This window comes from Marmota monax, unplaced genomic scaffold (genome assembly GCF_021218885.2).
Source record: "Marmota monax isolate L192 unplaced genomic scaffold, Marmota_monax_Labrador192_F-V1.1 WCK01_AAM20220418_F8-fsc00069, whole genome shotgun sequence".
In the NCBI taxonomy this organism is placed as follows: Eukaryota; Metazoa; Chordata; class Mammalia; order Rodentia; family Sciuridae; genus Marmota; species Marmota monax.
In genome coordinates this window covers 7,448,391-7,475,720 of record NW_026695243.1, presented here as the reverse complement: position 1 = coordinate 7,475,720, position 27,330 = coordinate 7,448,391, and the positions used below count along the sequence as shown (strand labels likewise).

Sequence of the window (27,330 nt, the reverse complement as noted above, 5' to 3'; positions counted from 1 at the left end):
CAAGAATGTGGACCAAAGGAGTCAAGTTTCAGACCGCTTGACCTACCTTTTGCCTTTTTATTCCCCCCAGATTGAACCCAGGGCTTTGTGCATGGTAGGCAGGCACACTACCATTGTGCCACATCCCCTAGCCTTTGACTTATCTTTTGAATTAGTTCTGTTAAATAAGTCATTTTTTTAAAATTTATTTTGTATATTTGAGGTTTGTAACATGACGTTATAGGATACATGTATATATTTATATTTAAATATAAATGTTTTGTATATATGGTAAAATGGTTGCTTTAGTGAAACAATTCAGCATATCTGTATCTCTCATGTTTTTTTATTTTTTTGGTAACCAGAACAACTAAAATCTATTTATTTTATGAAAATCCAAAATACCATAAATTTTATTAACTATATTGCTCATATTGTACATTCGATTGCTAAGTTTGTTTACCCTACATATTTGTTTTATATTATTTGACCTACATCTATTTTCTCTCCCATAATTCTATTCCCATCTCAGTATTTATATAACTGTATATTTCTTTTGCCAATCTTTTTATTTCCTTTCTATTTTTTAATTTTTAAAAAATTTTTATCCCATTATGTGTGCACATGCATACACACACACACACACACACACACACACACCACATTTTCTTAATTTGTTGATCAGTGAATATTTAGATTATTTCCGTATCTTGGCTATTGTAACTAATGCTGCAACCAACATGGGAGTACAGATATCTTCATGAACTGCTGATTTCATCTTCTTTGGTAATATATCCAGAAGAGGGATTGCTGATCATATAATAATTCTATTTTTAATTTCTTTAGGAACCACTATACTGTTTTCTAAAATAGTTGTATCAGTCTACAATCCCACCAACAGTATACTGTGGTTCCCTTTCACCATACCCTCTTCAACATTTGATATCTCTTATCTTTTAAAATTTTTTAAATATTTTCTTTTTAAATTATTCCTGGACCTTTATTTATATGCAGTGCTGAGAATTGAACCCAGTGCCTCACACATGCTAGGCAAGCACTCTACCACTGAGCTACAACCCCAGCCCTATCTTGTCTTTTTCATGATAGTGATCCTAATGGATGTGGGGTGGTATTTCATAGTTGTTATAATTTGCATTTCTCTGATGATTAGTGTTGTTGAGCAATTTTTCATACACATATTGGCCATTGTCATATACGTATTTGCCATTTTAATGTCATCTTTAGAGAAATGGCTGTTCATGTCTTTCACCCATTTTTAAAATTGGGTTTTTTAGTATTTCTGCTAAATTTTGGATATTAACTCCTCATCAAATATGTGGCTTGGAAATATTTTTCCTAGTCCATAGGGATTCATTTCATTTATTCTTTTTGCTATGTAGAAACTTTCTAGTTTGATGTAGTCTCATTTATTTAATTTTGCTTTTGTAGCCTAAAAAGAAATATTTTGGTTCATGCTGATTTATCAAGGTAGGAAGCTAGGCAAGCATTTGAGTATGAAGTCTTAGGAATTAAGAATAGATAATCACATGGTATTATAGTTTGCATGTGAAGTGTCCCCCAAAAGCTTACTTGTGAGACAATGCAAGAAGGTTCAGAAGAGAAATGATTGGGTCATAACCTTAACCTAATCAGGGAAATGATCCTTGATGGGATTAACTGGTAGCAGGAGTCAGGTGGGGTATAGCTGGAGGCATGGCTTTGGGGTATATATTTGTATTTGGCAAGCAATCTTTGTCTGCTTTCTGATCACCATGTGAGCTGCATCCCTCTGCCATACTCTTCCACCATGATGTTTTGCCTCACCTCAAGCCCTGAGGAATGGAGCTGGTCTTTTATAGACTAAGATCTCTGAAATCGTGAGCCCTCAAATAAACTTTCCTCCTTTAAAATTGTTCTGGTCAGTTTCTTAGCCCATTTATTGATTGGGTTATTTATTTTTTGTGGTATTAAGTTTTTTAAGTTCTTTATATATCCTAGAGATTAATGCTCTATCTGATGTGTGTGTAGTAAAAATTTGCTCCCATTCTGTAGGCTCTCTCTTTACTTCATTGATTGTTTCTTTGGCTGAGAAGAAGCTTTTCAGTTTGAATCCATCCCATTTATTGATTCTTATATTTCTTGTGATTTAGGAGTCTTATTAAGGAAATTGGTGCCTAATCCAACATGATGAAGATTTGGGCCTACTTTTTCTTCTATTAGGCGCCGGGTCTCTGGTCTATTCCTAGGTCCTTGATCCACTTTGAGTTGAGAGATAGGGACTTAATTTTATTTTGCTGCATATGGATTTCCAATTTTCCCAGCACCATTTGTTAAAGAGGGTATGGTTCCTACAATGTATGTTTTTGGTGCCTTTGTCTAGTAGGAGATAACTGTAGTTAGTTATGTGGGTTTGTCTCTGTGTCCTCTATTTTAGACCATTGGTCTAAAGTCTATTTTGGTGCCAATAGCATCCCATTTTTGTTACTGTTGCTCTGTAGTATAGTTTAAGGTCTGGTATTTTGATGCCATCTGCTTCACTCTTCTTGCTAAGGATTGCTTTGGCTATTCTGAGTCTCTTATTTTTCCAGATGAATTTCGTGGTTGCTTTTTCTATTTCTATAATGAATGGCGTTGAGATTTTAATTGGAATCACATTGAATCTGTATAGTATGGCCATTTTGACAGTATTGATTCTGCCTATGCAAGAATCAATATGGGAGAGCTTTCCATCTTCTAAGGACTTCTTGAATTTCTTTCTTTAGTGTTCTGTAGTTTTCATTGTAGAGGTCTTTCGCCTCTTTCATTAAGTTGATTCCCAAGTCTTTTATTTGTTTATTTATTTATTTATTTATTGAGGCTATTGTAAATGGGGTAGTTTTCCAACCCCAGTCAGAATGTCAGTTATTGAGAATACAAGCAACAGTAAGTGTTGGTGAGGATGTAGGGGAAAAGGCACAGTCTTACATTGCTGGTGGGACTGCAGATTGGTGCAACCAATCTGGAAAGCAGTATGAGATTGCTTAGAAAACTTGGAATAGAACCACCGTTTAACCCAGCTACCTCACTCCTCGATTTATACCCAAAGAACTTAAAAATAACATACTACAGAGATGCAGCCACATCAATGTTCATAGCAGCACAATTCACAGTAGCTAAATTGTGGAACCAGCCTATATGCCCTTCAAAGGGTAAAGAAAGTGTGGTATATATACACAATGGAATATTACTCAGCATTAAAAGAGAATAAAATCATGGCATCTGCAGGTAAATGGATGGAGTTGGAGAATATTATGCTAAGTGAAGTAAGCCAGTCCCAAAAAACCAAAGGCTGAATGTTTTCTCTGATAAGTGTATGCTAATCCATGTGGGGGTGGTGGTGGTGGGGAGCATGGGAGGAATGGAGGAACTTTGGATAGGGCAAAGGGGAGGGAGGGGAAGAGAGGAGGCATGAGGGTAGGAAAGATGGTGGAATGAGATGGACATCATTTTCCTAGATACATGTATGAAGACACCAATGGTATGATTCTACTTTGTGTACAACTAGAGAAATAAAAATTGTGCTCCATATGTGTATTATGAATCCAAATTCATTCTGCTGTCATGTATAACAAATTAGAACAAACAAACAAACAAATAAATGTTCTGGTCAGATCTTTCAGTCACAGCAGCAAAAAAGCTAACTAAAACACCTAAGCTGGGCACGGTGGCACATGCCTGTAATCCCAGTGACTTGGGAGGCGGAGGCAGGAGGATTGGGTGTTCAAAGCCAGTGACTCAGCAAAAGCGAGTCACCAAGCATCTCAGTGAGACCCTGTCTCTAAATAAAATACAAAATAGGGCTGGGGGTGTGGCCCAGTGGCCAAGTGCCTCTGGGTTTAATCCCTGGTACTCCCCCCAAAATAACAAACAAAACAAAAACACCTGGAATATTTTATCTGGCTATTATGACTTGGGGAGGGGTCCTAGTACATGTATATAGAAAAACTTAGTTCAGGGATTCAGAGATCCACTTCCTGGCCACATATTTTTTTAATAGTTCTGTTCTGTACTTGCATTTTCCTTGCATGTAAAGAAGCTTTAACTGCTTCTCAAGATTGCACATGTGGTCAGGATTCCTAGGATAGCTTCTGAAGTTATGTGCAATAAACACTTAAAAATATGAAGTGGGCTGGGCACTGTGACACATTCTTATAATCCCAACTACTGCAGAGGCTGAGGGAAGAGGATCTCAGTTTGGGGCCTGAACAACTTAGCAAGACCCTGTCTCAGAATAAAAATTGTTGGTAATGTAGTTCAGTGGTAGAGTGCCCTGGGTTTAATCCCCAGTACTTAAAAAAAAAAAAAAAAGTGTCAGGAGTAGTCCAAGAAATAAAATAACATGAGCTCAGAAAGATGAAAATCAAGGAGTAATTTTTATCCTGTTTTTATAAGTACATCATCATAAAGGAGAGCCAAGGCTCCTCGCAAGTAGCAAGTTGTGTTCTTTTGTAAGTAATGCCACTGAGATTTACTATCAGTTTCTAAATGGGCATATCCTGAAGTATAGCCATACTATATAAATTCAGACTTCTTTTGGTGGGGGTGGAGGGTATTGGGATTGACTCCAGTGGCACTTAACCACTGAGTAACATCCCCAACCCTTTTTATTTTTTATTTTGATACAGGTCATGCTAAGTTGCTGAGGCTGGCTTTGAACTTGTGAGCCTCCTGCCTTAGCCTCCCAAGTTGGTGGGATTACAGGTGTGTGCCATCAAGCCCAGCAAAATAAGACTTTTTGAAGTCAGGGAAGAGGCTCATTGTGGCTTAGTTTCTTATGCTTTTACTTCTCTTTTCTGGTTGTCATTTCCAAGCATGCTAAGGAAATGTGTTTATTCAGTCCACATGTGAGGACTTTGAGACATAAACAGCCAAAGATGACAAGTTAGGGAGGGCATTCCAGATGAGAACTGGTATCCTGGAACATTTCTTTGTAACAGGTGAGATAAAAACTATCATTTTGTGGGGGGGGATAAGATCAATGTATGGAGGCACCCACACATTCCTACTATATTATAGTTCAACCCACAACATGGACCACAGTTTATGCTGCTTGGTTCCAAGACTTGTTTTCTGATAAAACACTTGACGGTTTTTAGCTTCCCTCCTCACCATCTTAATATTAACTCTAGATAGTGCCATCTGGAAATAGAAAATGGGGGGTTGGCACATTCAGTTGAGTATTTGGTTTGACCAAATTTAAGATATTGGAAACTGAATCCCTCAAGATGTGGACAGGACAAGAAAGAGCTTTGATAATATGCTGTGGAACTTTCTTGACTGTACTCACTACTGAAGGATTTTGAGAAAACAGTGACAAAAATCTATTTGCATTTTAGAAGTATTCCTCTAGCAAATTATGTAGAGTAGATCAGTGTTTGGGAAGGGTGAGAGGGAAATGTTTCTGGAGGAAGGGTGACTAGGCAGGATGAATATTTTATAGTAGTTCAAGTGAGAAATAATGAAGCTTGGACTAACTGTTATAAAGATGGAGACAGATTATATAGAAAGGTTAAATAGACTTGGTGACTGTGTGGCAAAGGGGCAAAAGATTTTTGCAAGGGATTCAGTCACAGGATGGAGAATTAGAACATATGAAGATAAGTCATCTCTGCCCGGGATTGATATGGGTAATTTGGCAGCCTGGGACTTGAAATATCAATGCCAACACCAACAGTAGACTTACTGTTAGTGTTTCTTGCTTTCTAGGCTAAGTTTGGCTCATTCTTTGGTTTTATCTAGTTTAGTATTTCCCTTTCTTCCTGCCATGCTTCTGTTACTCTGTCAGAGATCCCCAACTAAGTATGATTTTTCCCCCTAAGCCTACTCTTTCCCTTTTACATTTGCTAGCTTCCCATAATTCAGTGCTTCAAACCTGAGATAGCTAAATAGAGATATGCTTTCTGTTTGTTTGGTACTGGGAATTGAACCTGAGGTGCTTTACCACTGATGTACATCCCTAGCCCCCTGCACTTTTTTTTTTTTAATCTTTTTTACATTTTGAAATAGTTCTCACTAAGTTGCTGAGGCTCTCCATAAACTTCTGCCTCAGCCTCCAAAGTTACTGGGATTATAGGTATGTACCTTCATGCCTGGCCATACCTGATATTTTAAAAATATATGGAGTATCCTATAAAAAAAAAAAAAAAAGAAAAACTTTCTCTTTGTGGTCTCTTCATTGAGCCTCAAGACACTTGAAATTCATATGCTGTCTAGGGATGTATTTCCAAAAGCTTATAGAAATGGGCCTAAACCAAGAGAATGTTCCAGATATGGGTTTGCCCTAAGACACATCTCAGAGCAAGTCACAAAGAACCAAAGGGGATATTTGATCAATATTAAGCCAGTTAGTCTCCATTTGGTACAAGATGTTCTCTTTTCCATGTAATTTCAGTTTGGGGGTTTCTCTTGGAGAATCCTTAGCACATGGCCCCTTGGCGCCCCTTGGCTTCCCTTGGCTATAGAGAGGGAGGCAGGGCCAATGCAATCTGTTGAATGGCCTGGGACATATATAAACAGAGACTAGTTTAGGATCTGCATTAGTCCTAAGTCTGAAAGCTGTGACTTTTCACCATGGTTGTGTGAGAGGGCAATAAACAGGTAGACTACTTTGATTAAGAATTTTTAATTATTTGGTCCTGAAATGAGTATAATAGAGTGCCTTTGGAGGTACAGGCTGAAAACCTAACTGTTTAGCTGGGCAATGCTGAGAAGGTTGTTTACTGGCTTTTTATGCTCAAGTTTTTGTTAATCAGGGATTAGCTTGACCTGATTTGTCAGCACTTTGATTCCTTAGGCCTGCCTTACAGCTTGTCAGGTCTGATTTAGGCTATGTGGCAGCTATGTCTTAGCACATCAGTGAAGTTAGCACATCTCTGCCAGGTTCATCATTCCCCTGGGGTGGCATGATCCCAAGGTAAGAAGGAGATTCACCTCTCATTGCCCATCGTATAGTTTCTGAGTAACTTAGGGAGGGGATAATTCTTCAGGGGAAAATATTCTTCTCATCCACCACAACAAACCATTTTCTTCACATATGAAATAAATCCCAGCTGTGTGACCACATGTCAGCCTCTTCATATTGCTTCTGGCTTGGTAATAGAAAAGAATAGTCACAAACCAACTTCTACATAAGACAGATTTGGGCTACCCCCATCCTTTGCTCCCCCACTTGTCCTTGACCTATCTAGTCTCTAGCAGTGACATCTGAAAAGGCAGGGAGAATTTAGAGTAGGTATGTTCTTTGCTTCCAGACTAGCTGTATTTGGTTTCAAGGAGTCTTAGATTGGTTGTGTGATGGGGAGAATTGTGATTGGTGAAGCCCTCTTCCAGTGTTCCTGTGACACTATTTCAGTTGCTTTAGCTGAAGACAAATTTTATGCACCAGGTGGTCTTCTGACTAACCCACCCATTTGGCTCCCCCTTAAAGCTCCTGCAGCTCTGAACCTTCCCACAACTCTGCGTGAGTGTCAGTGTCTCATGTTGAATTTCCATCTTGACTCATCTGTTTCTAGGCGAAGATCCCTGCAAAGATTTAAATTGGGAACCCAGACCTTGAGAATGTCTGTTGAGAGCATTTCACAGCTTCTGGATAAATGCCTTTCCCTTATTAACCCAATCTGTTTTTCCAGCTATGCCCAGCTAGCTCCTCAGCAGCCCTGCTTTGAGGAAGCTTCCCAACTGGGTGCTGTGCTTTCTTACTTGGAAAAAGCACCCTACCATCTTACCCTGCCCAGGATTCCCAAGGGTCAGATGACAAAAGGAGCTGCATTGTTGCCTACATTGCTCTGGTAAAAGAAATGGCCTACCTAATCCCCCAAAGCTAGTCCACTGAGGAGGTCTGATTGTCCTTTGGTTATAAGATATCTGACACTCTGTAGTATAGAATGATGGCAGAAAGAGCTCTGTTGTTTACTACTTTTCCATTTTATTTTCCTCCTTGCTTTTGCTAAACTATGGGAAGGTAGTAAAATACAAAGGTAATTTGTGGCCAAAGCCATAAGTTCTCTTGTAAAGTTTGAACACTGTAATCATGGATAGCAAATTTGTTGTGTCTCATGTCCTAGACACATCTACTATCTGAGCCTTTGATTTTCTAGAAAACCCAAACTTCTTAAAAGTAATGAGCTGAATGTGTTTGGTTAGGCAGATGGTCAAGACAAGTTTCTGATAGCTTTCAGAGTACCACCTGAGGCCTCAGCCAAGCCCTAGAGCTACTTGTAGGAAGAAGTGGGTTCTTTAGGTAATGTTCTGGCACTGGAAATCTTCTCCAGTCTTGGAAGTGTGAGCTTCCCAGTCTAGGATGCTCAGACCCAAACCCAACAACAAAAGCCACTGCTTATGGCTCTTCATAGGTGGCTACAGAGGGGGAGGGAATTCTGATTTAATCAGTCTTCCTTATATTTCTTGTTTTAAACCCTTTACTTCCTTCCCCTGGCCCAAGTCTGGGAAACTCCACAGTAAATTGGCTGTGACTTCCACTGAAATTTGACAGTTTTCAAGTTATTTTTTTTCCTCTGTATTTAGATGTGGTTATAGTTATGCTGTCAGCCCTTATCTTTTCTGTCATCCAGCCAGCTTCCAACTGGGTTAGGAGGTATTTGCTCTGCTGTCAGTGTTGGCTGCATAATGAGGTAGATGGGTAAGAAATGGGTTATTTAGCATCTTTTGGAATCTAAAATTTCTTCCTTGGTTGAGGGGGAAGCAATGTTAATGGAAGAAGGCTGTAGGGAGGCAAATGCTGGCTCTGGAATCAGCTCTTTCTCCTCAGGATCTTGGATAAGCCAGAGAGATAATCATTAATTTAAAAGCTTGTTTTATCTACCATATAGGACTGTTTATTCTGCATTGAGGAATCCTAGGATGTCCCCAAAGACTGACTACCTGATTCTGGGCTAAAGGGGCTAGGTTCTGTTATAGATTGTCATAAGGAATATTGCAGGGCAGCAGAACTTAATTTGGGCATGCTGGGCAAATCAAACTTACCCACCCAGTGTTGGTCTAAGGAGGAAGAAGGTCTTTTTTATTTGATCTGGCTCAGGGAAGGTAGAAGAAAAATGGCTTCTCTGGGTTGTTACTGGCTGATCAGAGTTCTGTATTGAGGACTCTGTGGTTCTCTAGGCTCACAAAGCAATGTTTTTCCTGACCTGTGGGTTGCAGAGTAGAAGGGGTTGTTTCCTATACTTGGCATTTTATGGTCCAGAGCTTCAAGGGTCCCTAGATTATACTTGGACATTAATGTTGTAGTGAACAACTTGAGTGTTCTTTGAAGATAAGGACATTCGATTTCCCAGTGACTCTTAAGTAGAATTGTTGAATTGTTTAAAATTAGAACTACACAAGAACCAACTGTCTGGCAAAAGTTCCAGGGATATAGGGCTGCTATTACAAAAAAGAGTTGGGAAATGTGGGATCATGAAAACAGCGTCCTGAACCTAGGGCAGCTTTTGGTCAATGTGGTGTCATTTTAGGTTACTGAGTTCTGAATTCTGGATTCCCAAACAATCTTTGGTCATAACTTTTGCAGTTGAGTGTCCATCTTAGCTTACCCAGCTTCCCTTCTTTCCCCCTAGTCATTGCCTTGATATGGCCTAAGGGAGTTCTTATTTTCCATTCGGTTCTCTTGTAGTGACTGTTTGGAAAGAACTAGATCAGATGTGTACTCTGAAAACGTGGCTCCATTTGACGTGAACTGTGCTTGGGCACTTTACCTGTCCTTCAGCTTTTCCAAAGGCTGGCTGCATATTATATACACACAAAGCAAAACAACCAACCTAGAGCTTGTTTCAGGAGATAGGAAGATTCCCTTTATATTGTGCTCCACCAGTTTCTTGCTGTGGTCTAGTCTCCCTCTGAGACTGGGAGCTCCTCAAAGTATAAGACTCTGTCTTAACATCTCTATATTCTATAGCTCAGACATGACAGGAGAAGATAAGCAGGGGGAAAGGAAGGAGGGGAGAGAAAGAAGGAAGGAAAAATGGGGGAGGGGAAAGAGTAGGATCTATATTTAGCGAGAGGGAGAGACACTCACCAAGGGTGTGTGAGTGAGCTTGCTGGCAGGGTTGTGTGTGCGTGAGTGTGCTGGGAAGGGGGTGTGTGCGCCAGCAACGTGTGAGGAGGGCTGGTGCCCTATGGGAGGTTGCAGGCAGGAAGCAGCTGGAGAGGAGGAGGAGCAGCAGCAGGAGCAGGAGCTGCCCTGCTTTCGTGTCAGTCTCAAAGCACGAAATCGATTGAGTTAGATTTCCATATCCAGTTGAAGTTTAGCTGCTGTTGCCTTCAGCAGGCTGGTCATCAGAATCCCCTCGGCAGAGAGGTGTGGACCAGATTGGATTCCTAGATTTGCAGCCAGTCAGACTCCTGCCCCGCCTTCACTGAGGGGATTTTTCTCCTGGGCATTGTTCCTATCATCAACTTTGTGCAGTGGAGCCAGCCAGCTGGGTGAAACTGAGAATAATAGCTTCTTGGCTCTGTTTGTCGGTTGGGCGAGTGGCAGAGCTGTGGCTCAGAAAGTTCATCTTGTGGCTTCTCTGTCAAATCAAGGAATGCTTCTGAATGGATTTCCTCTTAAAGACAGCACTTGCATTCTAAAACTTGAGAATTCATGGTTTTAATTGTGTTTTGTTTTTTCATTTCCTTAACCCTTATTTTGGTTGCAGCAGCAAGGTAAGTGATATTGAATGTCTGATTGACTCTTAACGACAAGCAGGGACAAAAGCAAAGCATTTGTGGGTGGAATATGGAGCAGCCACATTAATTACATAACTGCTTGAGCCAACTTGCTGGTGGGGGTCATTATAATGAGTGAAAAACAGCATACTCAGCACTGGGGTAGAATCTTTACACGCACATGTTTGTCTGCTGATACTCTTGACCATTCATTTCTCCTTGGTACTTTGCTATCCATATACAAACAACCTATCCACCCTTCTGGTTGTTTGCATACTTATATACAATCAATCTTTTTTGCTCTCTCTGTGTCCATATGTGTTTCTAAATTACCTGTTCATTTCCTCTCTTGTGCATGTGTTACATGTAGACAACTAATCAATTCATTTTATGTGAATACAGATAAGCCATCTCTTCCTCTGTGTATATTCATATATAGAGATCATTTGTCCCTTTATGCATATGCATATATTCAGGTAACCTTCCTGTTCTTTTATATATCCAGAAGACCTCTCCATACTTCTTCTGTGTATTCATGATGTGTAGAGGGGTTGGGGGCCTATAACATCCTATCTAAGGTTTTAATTCATCCTTTCATGTGCATATTTCTGTGAACAGAAAAGTCATCTTCTTTTGAGATACTTTGAATTTTCTCAGCCTTGAGTGTGTGCACACATGCATATAGATAATTTGTCTATTTATATCATGCATGTGTGGTGAAAGAGCACTAATTGTAGATTGAAGACCCACTTGTAAATCCTAGCTTCTTTGATGACCTTGGTCAAGTCTAAGTTAGCCTCTCAAGCTTCATTTTTTTCAACTATGTAATCAGAACAATAATTCTTTCCTCCTGCCTCACAGGGTTGTTGTGATGATAAAAAGAGTGCCACAAAAACTGAAATTTCTAAACGAATATAATCTTTTACTATTATTACATGTCCCTCTAGTGCACGTTTTTACTCAGCTGCCTTGAGAAGATGCTGTTGTCTGTGCAAGGTCCCTGAGCCTTCCATGTGAAGGGGTGGCTTCTGTGGAAGTAGCCAGGTTTATACTGTAGTTTTGCCCAGTGTATTTATTGGAAAGAAGCTACCCAGAACTACAGGATATTGAAAAAAGTTTTGTGTTGAGAGAAAGAAAAAGTCATCCTCTGCAGGTTGGGGCCTTGATACTTGGTTCTTTGTAGCTTTGAGGAAGACTGAATCTGTCACAAAACAGAAATGTGCTGCTTCTAACTAGGATCAAAGTGAGCAGGTAAAAAGATGAGTGAAAGAAACAGAGCATTCTGCTGCTACTGAGATGACAGTGAGCCTCTAGTACTAGGTTTTAAAGACTCTCCAGTGTCCCTAGTCCTGAACTACTAGACCTGTGTTGTCCAGTGTGGTAGCCCACTGGCCACATGTGACTGTTGAGTACTTGAGGTATACCTAGTACTAGTCTATTTTGAGATGTTCTATAAACATGAAATATGTATGAGATTTCAAGGACTTAGTATGAAAAATGCAAATATATGGTAATTTTTTATATTGATTACATGTTGAAATGATATTTTGGATTTTGGGTTAAATAAAATACGAAGATTAATTTTACCTGTTTCTTTTTACTTTTTTATGTGGCTGCTAGAAAATTTTAAATGACATATGTGGCTCATGTTATAGTTCTGTTAAGACAGTGCTTCTCTAGACCCATCATTAGGATAAGGACCAGGGCAGCTTTTCATTCTGGAAGGGCAAATAGGAGCCCCATCACAGCAGCCCTGGGGATGACAGGAACCATGGCAGGACCTCTTCCTATCGGTCTCATAAGCTAGAGAGATAACAGCTAATTGACAGTCTGGCAATTTTTGTCCTAAGCAAGTTCCCAAAAAATTATATGTAAGTATAATTAGAAAGAGATGTCCAACTTAGCTTTATGATGAAAAGGGTTGTAAACCATCAATCTAGATGGAAACCTAGAACTTGAAGATAGAATGTTGTCAAATTAGGAGACCTGGATTCTAATTCAATTCTGTAATCAACTCCTTTGTTCTCTCCATGGCACTGAATTTTCTGTCTGTGACATGTCCTGTGCTTGGGCATGGTAAGTCCCTGTTCCACACACTGGGAATTCAAAAACAAATGAAGGAGTTTTCTCTGTAATGGAATTCACACCCTCTGTGGGCCCTTAAACAAAAGCCTCCCACCCAGACAGAAACCAGGTGTCATTCTAGGTCAAGGGTTATAATCTTGGATAAGTGAGCTTTTGAAAATCTAAGAACTCCTGCCTTGCCTAAAGACTTTAACATTCAAAATTTAGAAAAACACTGTGACAGCCAACCAAAACTACTCCACAGGACTTGCTATATCCTCCACATTCTCACAATGTAGAATGTGGAGGATATAGCAAGTCCTAGGAAATGTGGTACTGAGACCTTGCTAAACTTTTGGTCTAAGACGTTCCCTTCTCACCCTTCATACCTTATACCCCGATTACTTTCTTCTGATGAGATACTTTGTAGGCATTGATACTTTCCAAAAGATTAACATCCTTAGAGCATCCTTACTTGCTGTGGCCCTAGAAATCTATTCCTCTCACCATTTTTGCCACACAACATAATTGATAAGTGGCCCAGGAATGACCCTGTCCTCTCTTGGGATCCAGAGTTCTTAGCTTGCTGCCTGCTGTTTCACAAATTGAAAGGTTGCTTGATATATGTACATTGAATCCCATTTCGTTCCTAGAGATCCCTTTGTGGTATCCTCTAAACCAAGATTTGGGTTACGGGCAATTTTTGTAAGGACTAGTCACATTCCTAATCATGTTTATTTGATAGATCAGAGAGAATAGTACACAAATAAGCCATTTCATAAAACTGAATTTTTTCCCCCTCTGGGCTTGGTTTTGATAAGCTCATGCTGATAAGATGCATTTAAGGGGTTGACTTTCTGCTCTAATTCTCAGTTTTCTATCATTAAAACTTTAATCCTTTTGATTAATTCATTTTGTTTTGATGTGTTCCCTTTTCAAATGCAGATAGTCATTCCTTAGAAAAAGCACAGAAAAGTCTGGTCATTTCAGAGGTATGCTTGAAATTTGAAGAGCTTACCAGAATGGATAGACCAACAGGAATGGGCAAAGTGACAACACTGAGTACATTAATGGAAGCTAAAAAGCTTGGTTTGAGCTAAGGCTCAAAAATCTCGTATCCCATCCTAACTCAAAGCATTACTTCTCTGTGGCCTTACCTTTCCTGGTTTTGCCTCTTACCTCCTTCTACCCCATGGAATTAAATGCTTAAACTTTTTATTACAATTTTGGCAATATCATTTGAATATTTTGAATCATTTCATATTATTGTCTATATGTCTCTCACCAAACCTGTCTCTAAACTTTAATATATTAGAAATATGGAATATAGCTTAGTGGCACACCCAAGGTACCCATTTATTTGCATTGACTTGGAGATAAAATGGTTTGCCTCCTTTCCTTGCATTTCTTTGGCGAATAGTAGCACAAGGAAGCTGGGGAAGAAGGTGGCTTGCACCTCCTGATGCTGAAGGTTGCCTTATCTGCCCATTTTTGGCTTCTGGTATCGATTGAACTCTGATCAAAGTGACTGTCTGATCTTCTAGGCATTGACCTCCTTCTCTGCTTCGGATCCTAATGACCTGAATTAGTAAGTGTAGTTCCTTTGGGAGAACCTGTATCCCCATAGATTCATAGATGATTCTTAAGTTTAGAGTTCATGCAGGGGCAGTGGCTACCAACTCAGAAGAGGGTTTAATGTTTAATGCCTGTTTAATGTGGAAGCAGGCATTTTTGTGGCTAGGAGAAGTGCTATGGCAGCTCTAGTTGGAAATTTTCTATTTGTTAGTGACATAGAGAACCAAGCAGCTCTCCGTTTAGTCCTTCAGGAGGTCATAGAAAAGTGACTGTACTATTTTCCCTCTGTGTGGCTGGCCAGTGAGTGTTGTGGGTGCTACAGTCTGGGAGCGGACAGTGGTCAGACTGTCCAGGAAGCTAGGCCAAGCCTATCTGGACTATTGATCTGAGAGACAGAAGCAGATAGGCCTCAGGTTAATCTGGCCTGAGTTAAAGCAGTAGCAGGAAAGTCAACTTCATTTCGTTCCTGATGAGCTGCCTTATCTGGACCAAAATATGTCTGGCCTTGCAAGATCTGAAAGTGAATTCTGTGTCTCTCCAGCATTAGAAAGAAAAAGCTTGCTTTCTGTAATAATTTTTCCCTTCTTCATGCTGTCAGGCTGCCTAAGGGAGGATGACAGACCTCCTGACACCTGAATGAGGTGTTGGGAACCAAATGATTTGTTTAAAGTTTTTTTTTGCTACTGGGAAGTGATAGACTTATAAGAGGCAGGGCCTAGAGAGAGGTCTTCTGGTCATTGGGAGCCTACCCTTGACGAGAATAGTGAGACCCACCTCTTCATCATGGTCATGAGGTAAATGGGCTTCCTCTTCATGTGCTCCCACCATAATGCACTGCCACTCCCAAAGCCATGAGTCCACCAACCATGCACTGAAACCTCCAATACTGTCAGCCAAAATAAACCTTTTTTTTTTTAAAGTTTTTTTTTTGTTTGTTTTTCTTTTTTTTTAATTTTAAAAGGAAATCTTCTATTGGGTGTGATGGTACACACCTATGATCATAGCAACAACACAGGAAGCTGAGTCAGGAGGACCAAAAGTTCGAGGCCAGTCTCAGCAACTTAGCAAGACCCCGTCTCAAAATTTAAAAAATAAATTAAAAAAGGACTGGGGTAGTAGCTCAGTGGTAAAGCGCCCCTGGGTTTAATCCCCAGAACTAAGAAAAAAAGAAAACATACAAACTTCTACGAGAAAGCAAGATTAACTCAAGGGATAACACTCTGCTGGTAGGATTCCAGGCCCTGCTGCAGATTATTAAAATGGACTGAGAAAGAAGTCCAGGGCAGAGTAGAAGTCATGGATCAGTCTAATCACACCACTTAGGTGATTTGGATGATTGGCTCGCATATTGGTATCCATGCTTCTTTCACTCTGGGACTTGCCACATCAGTAACAACAACAATTACAGTGCTATACAGTTTACTAAATACCACTTTCTCATTTTAGCTTGCAACATTTCTGTAATTAGCTCCCCTTACAGATAAGGAAACTAATGCACAGAGAGGTCAGGAGTTTAATACAGGGTTACTGGTGAAACAGAGAACCCAAACTCAAGTTTCCTGATTCTTAGTCTAGTAGCACTTGCTCGTGGCCTCATGTGCTTATACACAGAGCTTCCATCTTTGTTTAGTAAACTATCATTCTCTTCTGAGACAAACTTAAAAACTAGTTGGCAGATCCAGCCCTTGTGGAGCCAGAAAGTTCATGGCTAATACCAGTGCCAAGAACAAATCAGGGACTCCCAACCCTGCATGAGTGAGAAAAGAAAGGAGTATTTTTGGAAATATAAATTTGTGCTTGTGGGAGGAGAATTTGAGTTAATCCCAGAATTGGAATTTAATCTCCCTAGCCAGCTGGGCACAAGGCCCAAAAGCCAGGAATTGAGGTTGTTGTATACCTAGGGCATCCTCAAAAGCTAGGTTGAGTTGGCCACATTAGAGGTATAGCTGGTCCTGGCTCCTTGAAACCTTGAAGTAAAGCAATAATGGATACCTCACAGAATAGGTAACATTCTTAAATGAGGAATTCCTTTATTAAGTAGAATTCTTAGTGGAGCTGAAGACAAGAAAGAAAGATAGGAAATGGGAATTCGTCTAGTTTCTGTCTCTTGGCTCTTGACCTAGTTACTTCCAGAATAAGGAGTCAGCTTTATCTTTATTCCAGGTCTTGCAGCTTGTCCTTCTTGTTCCTAGTTTGGGGAAACACAGTGCTTTTAAATTTCAGGCTCACAGACAATAGCTAAAAATGGTGGGTTTTCCTGAAAATGAGTTGCCACAAGAGTAGTCAGCTTATTTCTTTAAGGCAGCTCTTCCCTTTTATGATTAACTTGAATGCTGGAAAAATAAAAGGAGATAAATGTTTAGAAAATTTAGGAATCTAGAAAGATTTAGAAATTCTAGAAAATGGAGAAACCATCTCTGGCCAAAGAACATAGCTCCCATCTTACCCCTCACAGAGTGACCTAAGAACCAGAATATTGAAATCTCACACATTTGTACTTTTCACTCTCTTCCTTCCCTCCCTGCATTTTGCACATTCCTAATGAAAAGGAAATGGATGCCATCCCATATAAGATATCTTTGCCTTTATCATACAGTCTCCAGTGGCTTAGGGTACAGGAGCAAGATAGATTGGTGGAAGGTCTGTCTTCATGGTTTTTAGTTTTTTTGGGGGAGTCAGAAAGGCATCCTGGAGTCCTCTGTTATGTAAACAACTCCTCCCTTGGCTCATACATTCCTCTCTCCAAGCCAGACAGAAGGTTAAAACAACCAACGATTATTCAAGCAGTGATAGTGTGTGTGCTCAGCAACACTTACCATGCTCCTCTGTGGACCAGAAAAACGGAACCTGGATATGTTTCAGCTGCACCAAGCAGTTAGGAACTATTAAGCAGAATTCAAAAACACCAGGTTGAGCCTGAGTGCCCTTCATCCTCAGTTGTGAACCTATCATATGTATGCTTTTCGCTGGCTGCCCCTCTAGATCCAAACATGCTAAATGCTACCTAGGTTCTGGTCAGTGACAGTGCCCATACTGTACCACCTTATTCTGGAATTAAGTATAAAAATGCTTTTTTTTCCCTCCAAGTTTAAAATACTTGCCATGATCCTTTTTCCAAGTTAAGATTGCTATTCCTAAACAAAGGGAAAACACTTTATGCTATAATCACAGGCAGGGGTGAACCATTGAGTAGCAGAGTCTTCACGAGAACAACAAAATGAAAGAGAAAGAAACATTCCATGTCCTTGTCTCTCACTGTGTGTGTGATTTGAGTGTTGGGAGTTATGTATCTGTTCATTCCTGAACCTGACTCTAGTGCTGAATTTTATGAAGGTTCAAATAAGCAGTCACTCATTTATACTATCTCATCTACCTCCCAGTAGCTTGTCTTGGTACTGATACCTTTCGTACTTGCCCAGAACACAGAAAAGACTTGATTTAATTTCTTATCAGTATTTGAAGGGGAAGTCAAGGAGAGAGAACTGATTGCCTACAGTCTTTAAGGCCAAGTTTGGTAGGCAAGTCAGTATTGATTCTTACAGTCTTAGAAGATAGTGTTCTTATTCCTCTTTAACAGTTTGATTCTAATTGAAATTATCCTGCTGCTTTCTGATCTGAGTGCACTGTTTTCCTCTTTCACTAGCTACAGGATAAGTGTCAAGCCAAGATCCAGGGGTATGTACCAGGTTTGGAGGCCGCACATGAGGTCAATCCAGGTATCACTGTGGGCTAAGCCCAAGCCATCAGCCAACAATAATTGCTAGAAAGAATCCAAAAAGAGCAGACAGGCTGTTGCCTTCCAAAGCAATCTGAACTAAGCTTCCTGACGAGAAATAAGGAGAAGAAGCAGAGAATCAATCCCTTCAGACTCTGAGAAAGAAAATGAAGCGATTATTGCAAGAGTCAGAGGAAGAAATCATGGTCACCTTGGGACCTTCCTCCAGGCTTCCCCCAGATAAGGCTAAGGCAGAGACTGTGTGTGGCATCAAGATCAAGTCCTCAGGCCCTACTGGATCCTTACCAGAGGACAGCTCCCTACTTGCATGCTGTGGGTCAGCAGCCTCAGCCATTGGTGGAGATAGAGATGGGGACTTGGCCCAGCTTTGTAGCTTTGGACAACAGGCCAACAGCCAACTTCCTCTGGGCTCTACAGGTTGTGTTTCAGGGTCTGGCTCTCAGGACCTCTCATCTGCCAACTTTACCACAAGTTACCAAGTGCCCTCAGAGAGGAACCAAGCCAAGCCCCTTTCATCCAGAGGCTCTGTCCAAGGTTGTAACCGTGAACGGCGAGAACCTTTGGGGGATGTAGTAGAATATATCATCAGAGAGCTGCAAGGCATCAGCCGTCTCCAGACTGAGATTGCTGAGCTTCAGCAGCACTTGAGCCAAGTTCGGGGCTCAGTGGATGAAGTGTCTAGCTGTGTAGACTCTGTACTCAGTGAAATAGAAGGCTTGCATGTTGGCAGCAGTTCCCTGGCTAAGGTGTGTGAGGGGGAAAAGGCCCAGGAACCCCATGTGGAAAAAAATAGCGAGGAAGCCATGCTTTACCTGTATGGACTTCCTGAACAAGATGGGGAAAATACTATGGAACTGGTGGATAACTTCCTAGCCAGACACCTGTGTATAAATGGCATGCAGTGCAACAGATACATCAAAGAGGCTTATAGGGCAGGCAAAGCCCCTGCCCCTAGGCCCACTGTGGTGAAGCTTGCCCATCTAGAGCATAGAGACTTCATCTTGCAAAAATCCATCCTTCTGCAAAGTGCAGGGGTTCAGGTTGCCACCAGAGAAGAACCAAGCTGGACACAGGACTATAAGAATCCCCCGAAGGAGTGTTTATCCTTTTTTCAGCAACTTCAGGATCACAGTAGAAATTCTTTAAATAAGAATAAACCAGTTCTTCAGATGAAATCAGGGGACAGAGAACCTATAACAGGATCAAATCAGATGAGATCTCAGAACCAACATAGAGAACACCAGATTCCTAAGCAGCAAGACCCTTGCTTCCAAATGAAGAATAATTTAGCAGAGCAAAGTAATGTGTCTAAGTTAGGGGATGAAGTAAAAGGAACATTAGGAACATGCCGGATTTTCAGTGGCACCTGTGGTGAACTGTCAGGGAGAGAGGCTTCTTTGTCTCCTCTCCATCAACTTGAGAAACCTTCTCTAGTGTTAATCTCAAAAGAGGAAGATAACAGGAAATCCCAGTCTTTCAAAGAGTGCAGCCAAGAACTTGAAACCTGTAAAGTAGCGAAATTAGAAAATGATTGCAGCCATAAAAATGAGGCCAGCAGCTGCCTGTCACTCTCTGGGTTGCTGAAGACAGAGAGGATAAATACAGAGGACAAGCTTCTGAGTTGTGAAGCTGGACTTGATATTCTGAGCTCAAAGCAACTAGAGGACCTTTTGGCAGACAAGTCCAGAAAGTTTGCAACTCTAAGCTCTGATAGCATGATGGAGGAAATGATCATAGGGCCTGAAACTTTCAGTAACATGGTTCATATTGACCTGAATGAAGAGGAAGAATGTGCTGCTCAGGTCCTTAAGGATGTCTTTGACAAGTCCTCTTGTGTTCTGGGTGGCTCCCAGGAGGATGAGGATGTGGAAATTAAGTTTTACACAACGAAGCTAGGCCGAGCAATTCACCACTTTCGTTCAGCTCTGCAGGGGGTATTTCAGAAGCTGGAAAACAGTGGGTCCATTAGTCTTGAGGACCTGGAAAGTAATGAGAGTGGTTCTCAGTCAGAGAACAGTGATCGACTTCTTGGGACAGTGAATTCTGGGTGTCCCCAAGATTGCTCCATAGAGAGCCCTGGGAGTCAGGGTAGTGAAAGTTTGCTCAGTATGATCTCTGGAGGATTGGGCATCTCTGCACAGGAAGACCAAACCCCTCAAGACCCAAGCAACTTTTCTCTTGCTTCTAATAACTCACCTCTTGCTTATTCATTGCCCACTATTGCTCTGGCCCCGCATCTGGGACGTGAGACTTGTTCCTGGCCTGAATCTCCCAAGCAAGACAGACTAAGCCTAGAGCAAGTGTGTGCAGAGACCATTTACCTCAACAAGTGCATCAATAATTTTAAAAATGTTCTAAGAGAGAAAAGACTGAGGCAGAAAAAACTTTTGCACGAGCTAGTACAAAAGGCAAACCATCTCTCCGTAGAAGACATGCCCTCAGGTATTCTGAGTCTCTATGTAATGATTTCCCAGCTGGCTCCATATGGATCCATCTGGACTGCATGGGGTCTAGCGTGATGGTGGGTTTCTCCAAGTAATGGGGAAGTCTAAACTATTGGAGTCAGTCCTTAAGCGAATCCCGTGGGAATTGGAATGAAAGAGGTTTCTGTAGCAATAGGAATTAAGTTGGGGTGTTTTCAGTTTGTTGGGTGGACTGTACCTTTACAAAAAGGGCAGATGTAGTTTACAGCTACAGGACTTTTAGGATATTCAGGTGTAAAGTACATATGGGAGTGAGAAACAAGAGAAGGGGATGAGACATATTGTTCATAGGCACTAGAAGGGCCAAGAAAGAATCCTGTGTTGTGTCTTCAAATTATTCTCCATGGTTTTCTGGTTGAGATAAGATTGTCATTTCCTCAGCACCCAATAGGGCTTCTCTACGTCATAGGTCCCTGTAGTAGTTTTTGAATTCCATTCTGCCTTTTTCCTAAGTATCAGCTTTACAAAACAGAACTTTATTTCCTTGGAATGGCCAAGAACTGCTTATACTTCTGACCCTGTGCAGGGGCCCTACTGCCCTCTATGGATCATATTCCCTTTTCTCCTTCTCCAGGTAAAGGTTGCTTACCTGAGAACTGAAGAATAGAATGGTTTTCGACTATAGGTAATAAGAGAACCTTTTCTAGGCAGTATGGAGATATGTTGCTTTAAAATTTCTTCTTCCAATCAAAAATTAAATATAACCAAAGAGCATATGCTGTATTCATCCAGTTTTAAATGTAAGTGGAGTTGTCCTCGTTTGCATATAACCTGATTAATTTTCCTAAGGCAAAATTAAAAGTATGAGGCATGTTGGCAAAGGTGTGAGGGAAACAGGCACTCCTGCAGTGCTGGTGGGATGGGAATGTAAATTGGTCTAACCTCTAAGGAAAGCAATGGGCAAAATTCATCAGCATTACAAATATATATACATACACACACCCTTTTTTCCCTAAGCCCCACTTTCAGGAATGTATCCTGCAGATACATTTTCACATGTGGAAGTGACATATGTACGAGAGTATTTTTGAAGCATTATTTTTAATAGTAAGGATTAAGAACAACCTAAGTGTTCATTAAATACCAGTTAAATAAATTATTGGCATATCCAAACAATGGAATACAGTATCATGTAGCTATAAAATGAACGAGGTAGCTCTTGACTCAAATGAAAAAATATCTAAGGTATCTTGATGTGAAAAGCATAGAGCAGAACAGTATTATAAGATGCTTTCATTTGTATAAAAAGGGGAAGGAAAGAAACACACACCCCCATAGTGTCTGCTTGTAGTGTATGTATAGAATATCTAAGGAAAGATACAAAAGAAACTCTTGCATCACTTAACGACAGGAATACATTCTGAGATATGCATTGTTAGTTGATTTTTTGTCATTGTGTGAACATTATAGTGTCCTTACATAAACCTGGATCATATAGTTTACTATACACCTAGACTGTATGGTATATGCATCATATTATTAACTGAGATGTCATTATGTGATGCATGTCTGTGTGTGGTTGTCCATGGGGAAAGGTATTAGAGGAGAAAACAAATGAGATGGAATGGATTTTTCACTGTACATCCTCTTATATATATTTTAGAACTTAAATCATATGAATGTAGTACTCAGTTATAAAGTTAAATTAAGAAAATCATATCACTCTTCCTTTCAAATATCCCTAGAGCAACTCCTTACAGCTGTCCAACAACAACAACAACAAAAATGTCTAAATTCCTTCACTTGGCATTCAAGGTTACTAAAATTGGTATATACATTTTCAGGCATATCTCCCATTATTCCCCTATATAATTCCTAAAAGGAAATTTTACTGGCTTACAAATTTGCTTTGTTCTTTCTATTCTCAGCATATTCACAGATATATGCTTCCTTCTAACATAAGGTACTGTGTTTACCATTTCAGCCTAGCAAAAGTTACTTGTTCTTCAACACAACAGCCAAAACATCACTTCTTCCAGAAAGCTCTCTGAAATTTCATTGCTGTAAAGGATCTCTCTTCTTAGCTTTATAGCCTATTTTTTCGAGGCAGTAATTCCTTACAAACTCCTTAAAGCTTGGTGGGAGCTGATACTAGCATGAGCATCAAGGGTACTTGTGTCTGACTCTTCAGCTTGGAAATGCCCTTTCTGGCCTGACATCCTGTTAGGTGATGCAGGAGCTTGTGGTACCTGAGGTAAGCAGATGGTGATAGCAGTGGTGATGATGAAAAGGAGATTTGGGAAGCACCACTGAGAAAGCAAGTCAGGCCAGGCATGGTGGTTCATGCCTGTAATCCCAGCAACTCGTGAGACTGAGGTGGGAGGATCTCAAGTTTGAGTCCAGCCTCAGCCTTCAGACCTTGTCTGAAAATAAAATTAAAGGGCTCAGAATATAGCTCAGTGGTAGAGCACCCATGGATTCAATCCCCAGTACCGAGAGGTGAGAGGGCAGGGGGAGGCAAGCAAGATGTGGTAATAGTCTGAGGTCTACAGAGGGAAAGCTGGAGGGAGTGCCATTATTTATTTACTACATACATCCCTTCCATAACCCTTCCATGCTGGTTTGGTTCTGACTTTAGCACTGTTCCATAGAACAGGGTAAGCATAGAGACCAGGCTCTCACCAACATACTCCTTTTATAGATTTCACCAGAACATTTTCCCAAACCTAGTAAACTAATTCAGAATCACAGTGGCTGCTAACCATGACAAAGTATTTGATAAATCAGCTTTCTCCACTGCAATATTTGAGACTTTTTAGGGCCCAAGTTTACTAGTTGTAGCTTATCATTAAGTTGAGTTCTTATTTTTCATCTTTTTTTGTGTGTGCTTAGCATTGTTTAAGTACTTACCTGTGCTTTCCATTCCTGCCAGTCCACCAGAGTAGCTGGTCAAGAGCACCAGATGACCACCATATTGCCAAAATGAGGGTTCATTTTCGATCCTCCTTTTAAGCAGTCAATCAGCAACTTGACACAATTGATGATGTCCTTCTTTTTATTGTAAGACCTTTTTGGTGGGGGAGGGGCAGTACCAGGGATTGAACTCAGAAGCGATCAACCACTGAGCCACATCCCCAGCCCTTTTTTGAATTTTATTTAGAAACAGGGTCTCACTGAGTTGCTTAGTGCCTTGCCATTGCTGAGGCTGGCTTGGAACTTGCAATCCTCCTATCTCAGCCTCCTGAACCACTGGGATTACAGACGTGTGCCACAGTGCTCAACCATTGTTTTTATTTTTAAAACAATAGTCATCACAATTAGAATGAAGTAGAACACAGAAGTTTTAAATTTTGATGAAATTCAATTTATCCATTTTTTCTTGTGTTGATTAAAATTTTTGTGTTGTTATTTAAGAGACCTTTGTTTAATCCTTAGTTACAAAGATTTAATCTTTCTTTTCCCCCTGAGAGTTATATTTAATTAGAGCAGGGTATTAGCTGTTATATTTAGATCTGTGATCCATTTTGAGGGGTGTGTGTGTGTGTGTATGTTGTAAGGTAGGGGTTCAACCTCATTTTTTGTGCCTATGGATATTTAGTTGCCCAGCATGGTTTGTAGACAAAGACCATCTTGCTTCGGGATATAGCTCAGTGGCAGAATACTTGCCTAATGTGCATGAAGCAATGGATTCAATCCCCAGTACCATGAGAGAGAGAAGAAAAAAAAAAAGAAAAAAAGACTATTCTTTTCCCATTGAATGGTCTCAGCACCCTTATCATTGTGGTGAAAAACCAAGTGACTATAAGTGGACTTTCAATTCTATTCCATTGACTTTCATTCTCTTGCCTCAGTTCTTTCTCAGTTTTCAAGAGATTGAACCCGGGCTCCACCCAACCCTTTTATTTTATTTTGAGATGGTGTCACTAAGTTCCCTGGGCAGGTCTCAAAACTTGTGATCCTCCTGTCTTGGCCTCCCAAGAGGCTGGAGATTGCAGGTGTGTACCCAATGCCCAGCAAGTTCTTTCTTTTTGAAATGAATTCTTTATTTAGCTTTCATAATGCTTCTCTGTCTCTGTTTTCTTTCACCATTATTCATTATCCCTTTTTAGTTATGTTTGCTAATCCTTGCTCATCTCTTCAACCTTGTAATATCCCTGGCTTTAATCCTGCCCTATTTTATTCATACTCACTTCCTAGTTGATAATACTCCAATCCCTAGAGCTTCATAGGCATACTGAATTTATGTGTCCAGCTCATACATCTTCCATAAATACCAGACTCCAAACCTATGTAATATTCCCATTTTTATGTAAGTAGGCGTCTCAGATTTCTTTTTCCCCAGTTCTCTACTTTTCCTGTAGGCCTTCCTTACCAGTAAAGGGCAAAGTCATTCCTGACTTTTTTTTCCCCCACTTCACAACCCTCATCCAATTCAGTCTTCTCTGCCTTTAAAAAAAATCCTGAATTTTGCCACTATTTCTGCCACTATTATCCTTGTCCAAGCCACTATTTTCTCTCATTCAGATTATTGCAGTAGTCTAAATGGTCTTCCTTTTTCTGTGCATGCCCCTCTCCAGTAATTTTTACAAAACATAAGTCAGATCATATTACTTCTCTGCTCAAAACCTTCTAGTAATTTTCTGTCTCACTTATTTTCTTCTACTTTAATAAAATCTTCACTCAGGATGAAAAACAAAGTTCTTCTAAGGGCCCGTTTGAACTGACACTTTAATTGCAAACTTGCTGTTCCTCACACCAATTATGGTCTCACCTCAGGTTTTGCACTTGATTTATGTTCTGCCTGAATACTTTTCTCCTAAGACTCTGTGATTTCCTTACTCATTTCCTTCAAATCTCTGCTTAGATGTAATCTTATCAATGAGATAACATTTAATAAAATTTTAATACCAACTCTTAACATAGTCACAGGAGCCATTATCTTTTTTCCCTTACCTGAATTTTAATTAATTAATTTATTTATTTATTTTTAATTTTTTTATTGGATGTTCAAAACATTACAAAGCTCTTGACATATCATATTTCATACATTAGATTCAAGTGGGTTATAAACTCCCATTTTTACCCCAATTACAGATTGCAGAATCACATCGGTTACACATCCACATTTTTACATGATGCCATATTCGTGACTGTTGTATTCTGCTACCTTTCCTATCCCCCCTCCCCTCCCCTCCCCTCCCATCTTCTCTCTCTACCCCATCTACTACAATTCATTCCTTACCTGAATTTTTTATCACAGCCTTTATCACATGTGACATAGTATATATTTATTTCTTTTGGTGACAGAAACTAGAAATGGAACTAGAAATGCCTGTTTTGAATTTTGGCTTTGCCACTTGCTGTGACTTGGGGCAAGTTTCTTAACCTCTCTGATCTTCAGTTTAATCAACAATAATAACAAAAATGGAAATAGTAATATTGTTTACTCAGTGGGGTTGTTGTGAGAAATAAATGCGTTTACAAAGATAAAATTAAGTGTCTGGTTACTGTCACCTACCTTCATATTTATCATCAGCACTTACAGTTTGCTCCTTCTACTTTAATAAAATCTTCTTAAGATCTGGGAATATTTTTAGTTACTGTTGCATCACTAGCACCAAGAACACTGCCTAATGTGTACTAGGTTCTTAGTATTTAAATCCTTGCAATAACCCTGGGAGGTAGCTGTTCTTACCTTCTTATAGATAAGGAAAAATAGGTTCAAATAAGTTGAGTACCTCAAGTCTTTGACTCCCAAGTCCAATGGAGTTAAGATTATTTTATTGGGCATATTGGTAGAAGTGTGGGTGAGCAACTATGTCAATTTCTCATAAAATGGATTAACTAGAAGAGTGAGATTACTTGGAGTTAGGGATTTTTTTTTTTTTTGCAAAGCAATTGTTCTATAGATGTTATAACTTAAAATGAAAAATAAATCTGAGTGGGAAGATCCTAAAGCATTTTAGGAAATGAAGAAGCACAAAATTATTATTAACAAGAAAAGTGTTTGTCCAATGGTTGGGACAAACTGAATAGCTAGGATGGCAGTTCCTTGGGCTCTGGAAAATGGTACAGGACACTGATGAACAGATTTATATTTTCTCTGTCTTTATTTTAGTTGATGTTTTCTAAGTCCTAAAATATGCAGGTTTCTTTTACTACATACAAATGCCAAAAGCTGTGATTATCTCTTAAGCTATAAAGGTAAAATCAGATGTATAATGCTTGCTCTCAAGAAGTTTACAGAATCTTTGCTCATAAGAAGTTCTCAAGCCTGGCATGATAGCTCCATGTAATCCCAGTGACTTGGAAGGCTGGAACAGGAGGATTATAAATTGGAGGCCAGCCTAGGCAACTGAGCAAGACCCTATCTTAAAAAAAAAAAAAAAAATTAAAGGTCTTGGGATGTAATTGAGTGATAGAGTGCCTTTGAATTCAGTCCCCAGTACTGAAAGAAAAAAAAAAAAGTTCTCAAGAAGTTCACAGTTGTCAAGAAATATAAAGGAAAATGTTTATGTAGACAACTGCAGTGAAGATAGTATTGACAACATACGGTCACAGAAGTGCACACAGAGTACCATGGACACAAAGTGGAGGTTCGTCTAATTCTGCCTTTTTGAGGAAGGCAGATAAATTTCATAGAAGTATTAATATTTGAGCTAACTCTTAAAGAGTTAAGTACTGGTCTACTCAGTAGACATGAGGGGTATGAAAGGTAGATGTGCAGGATCTTAAAGATATGATGGGCAATGGGTGGGACACATGAAAAAGAACGGAAGAAAAGTAGGTTAGATTAGTAGGGAAAGTACAAATGTTGAAGCATATTATGAGCTATAGTAAAGCCATTGATGC

At 40.0% G+C, this 27,330-nt stretch overlaps 1 protein-coding gene across 15 annotated transcripts in view; it reads left to right on the top strand.

The window, feature by feature from the left end:
• Nucleotides 1–27,330, top strand: part of LOC124101322 (protein unc-13 homolog B) — a 221,093-nt gene that overhangs the window by 153,750 nt on the left and 40,013 nt on the right. For 2 of the 15 annotated variants that reach the window (XR_009226449.1, XM_058578115.1), the window contains exons 1-2: nt 10,056–10,677; nt 17,963–20,497. The exons of 9 other annotated variants lie outside the window; for them this stretch is intronic. Coding sequence is in view for 4 of the 6 variants with exons in the window: in XM_058578115.1 (XP_058434098.1) it covers nt 18,202–20,497 (2,296 nt within the window). In the remaining 2 variants the exon portion in view is untranslated. Of the gene's footprint in view, nt 1–10,053; nt 10,678–17,962; nt 20,498–27,330 lie in introns of those variants that run through there. 4 more of the 15 variants (XR_009226448.1, XM_058578114.1, XM_058578116.1 and 1 more) reach the window with 3 other exon arrangements.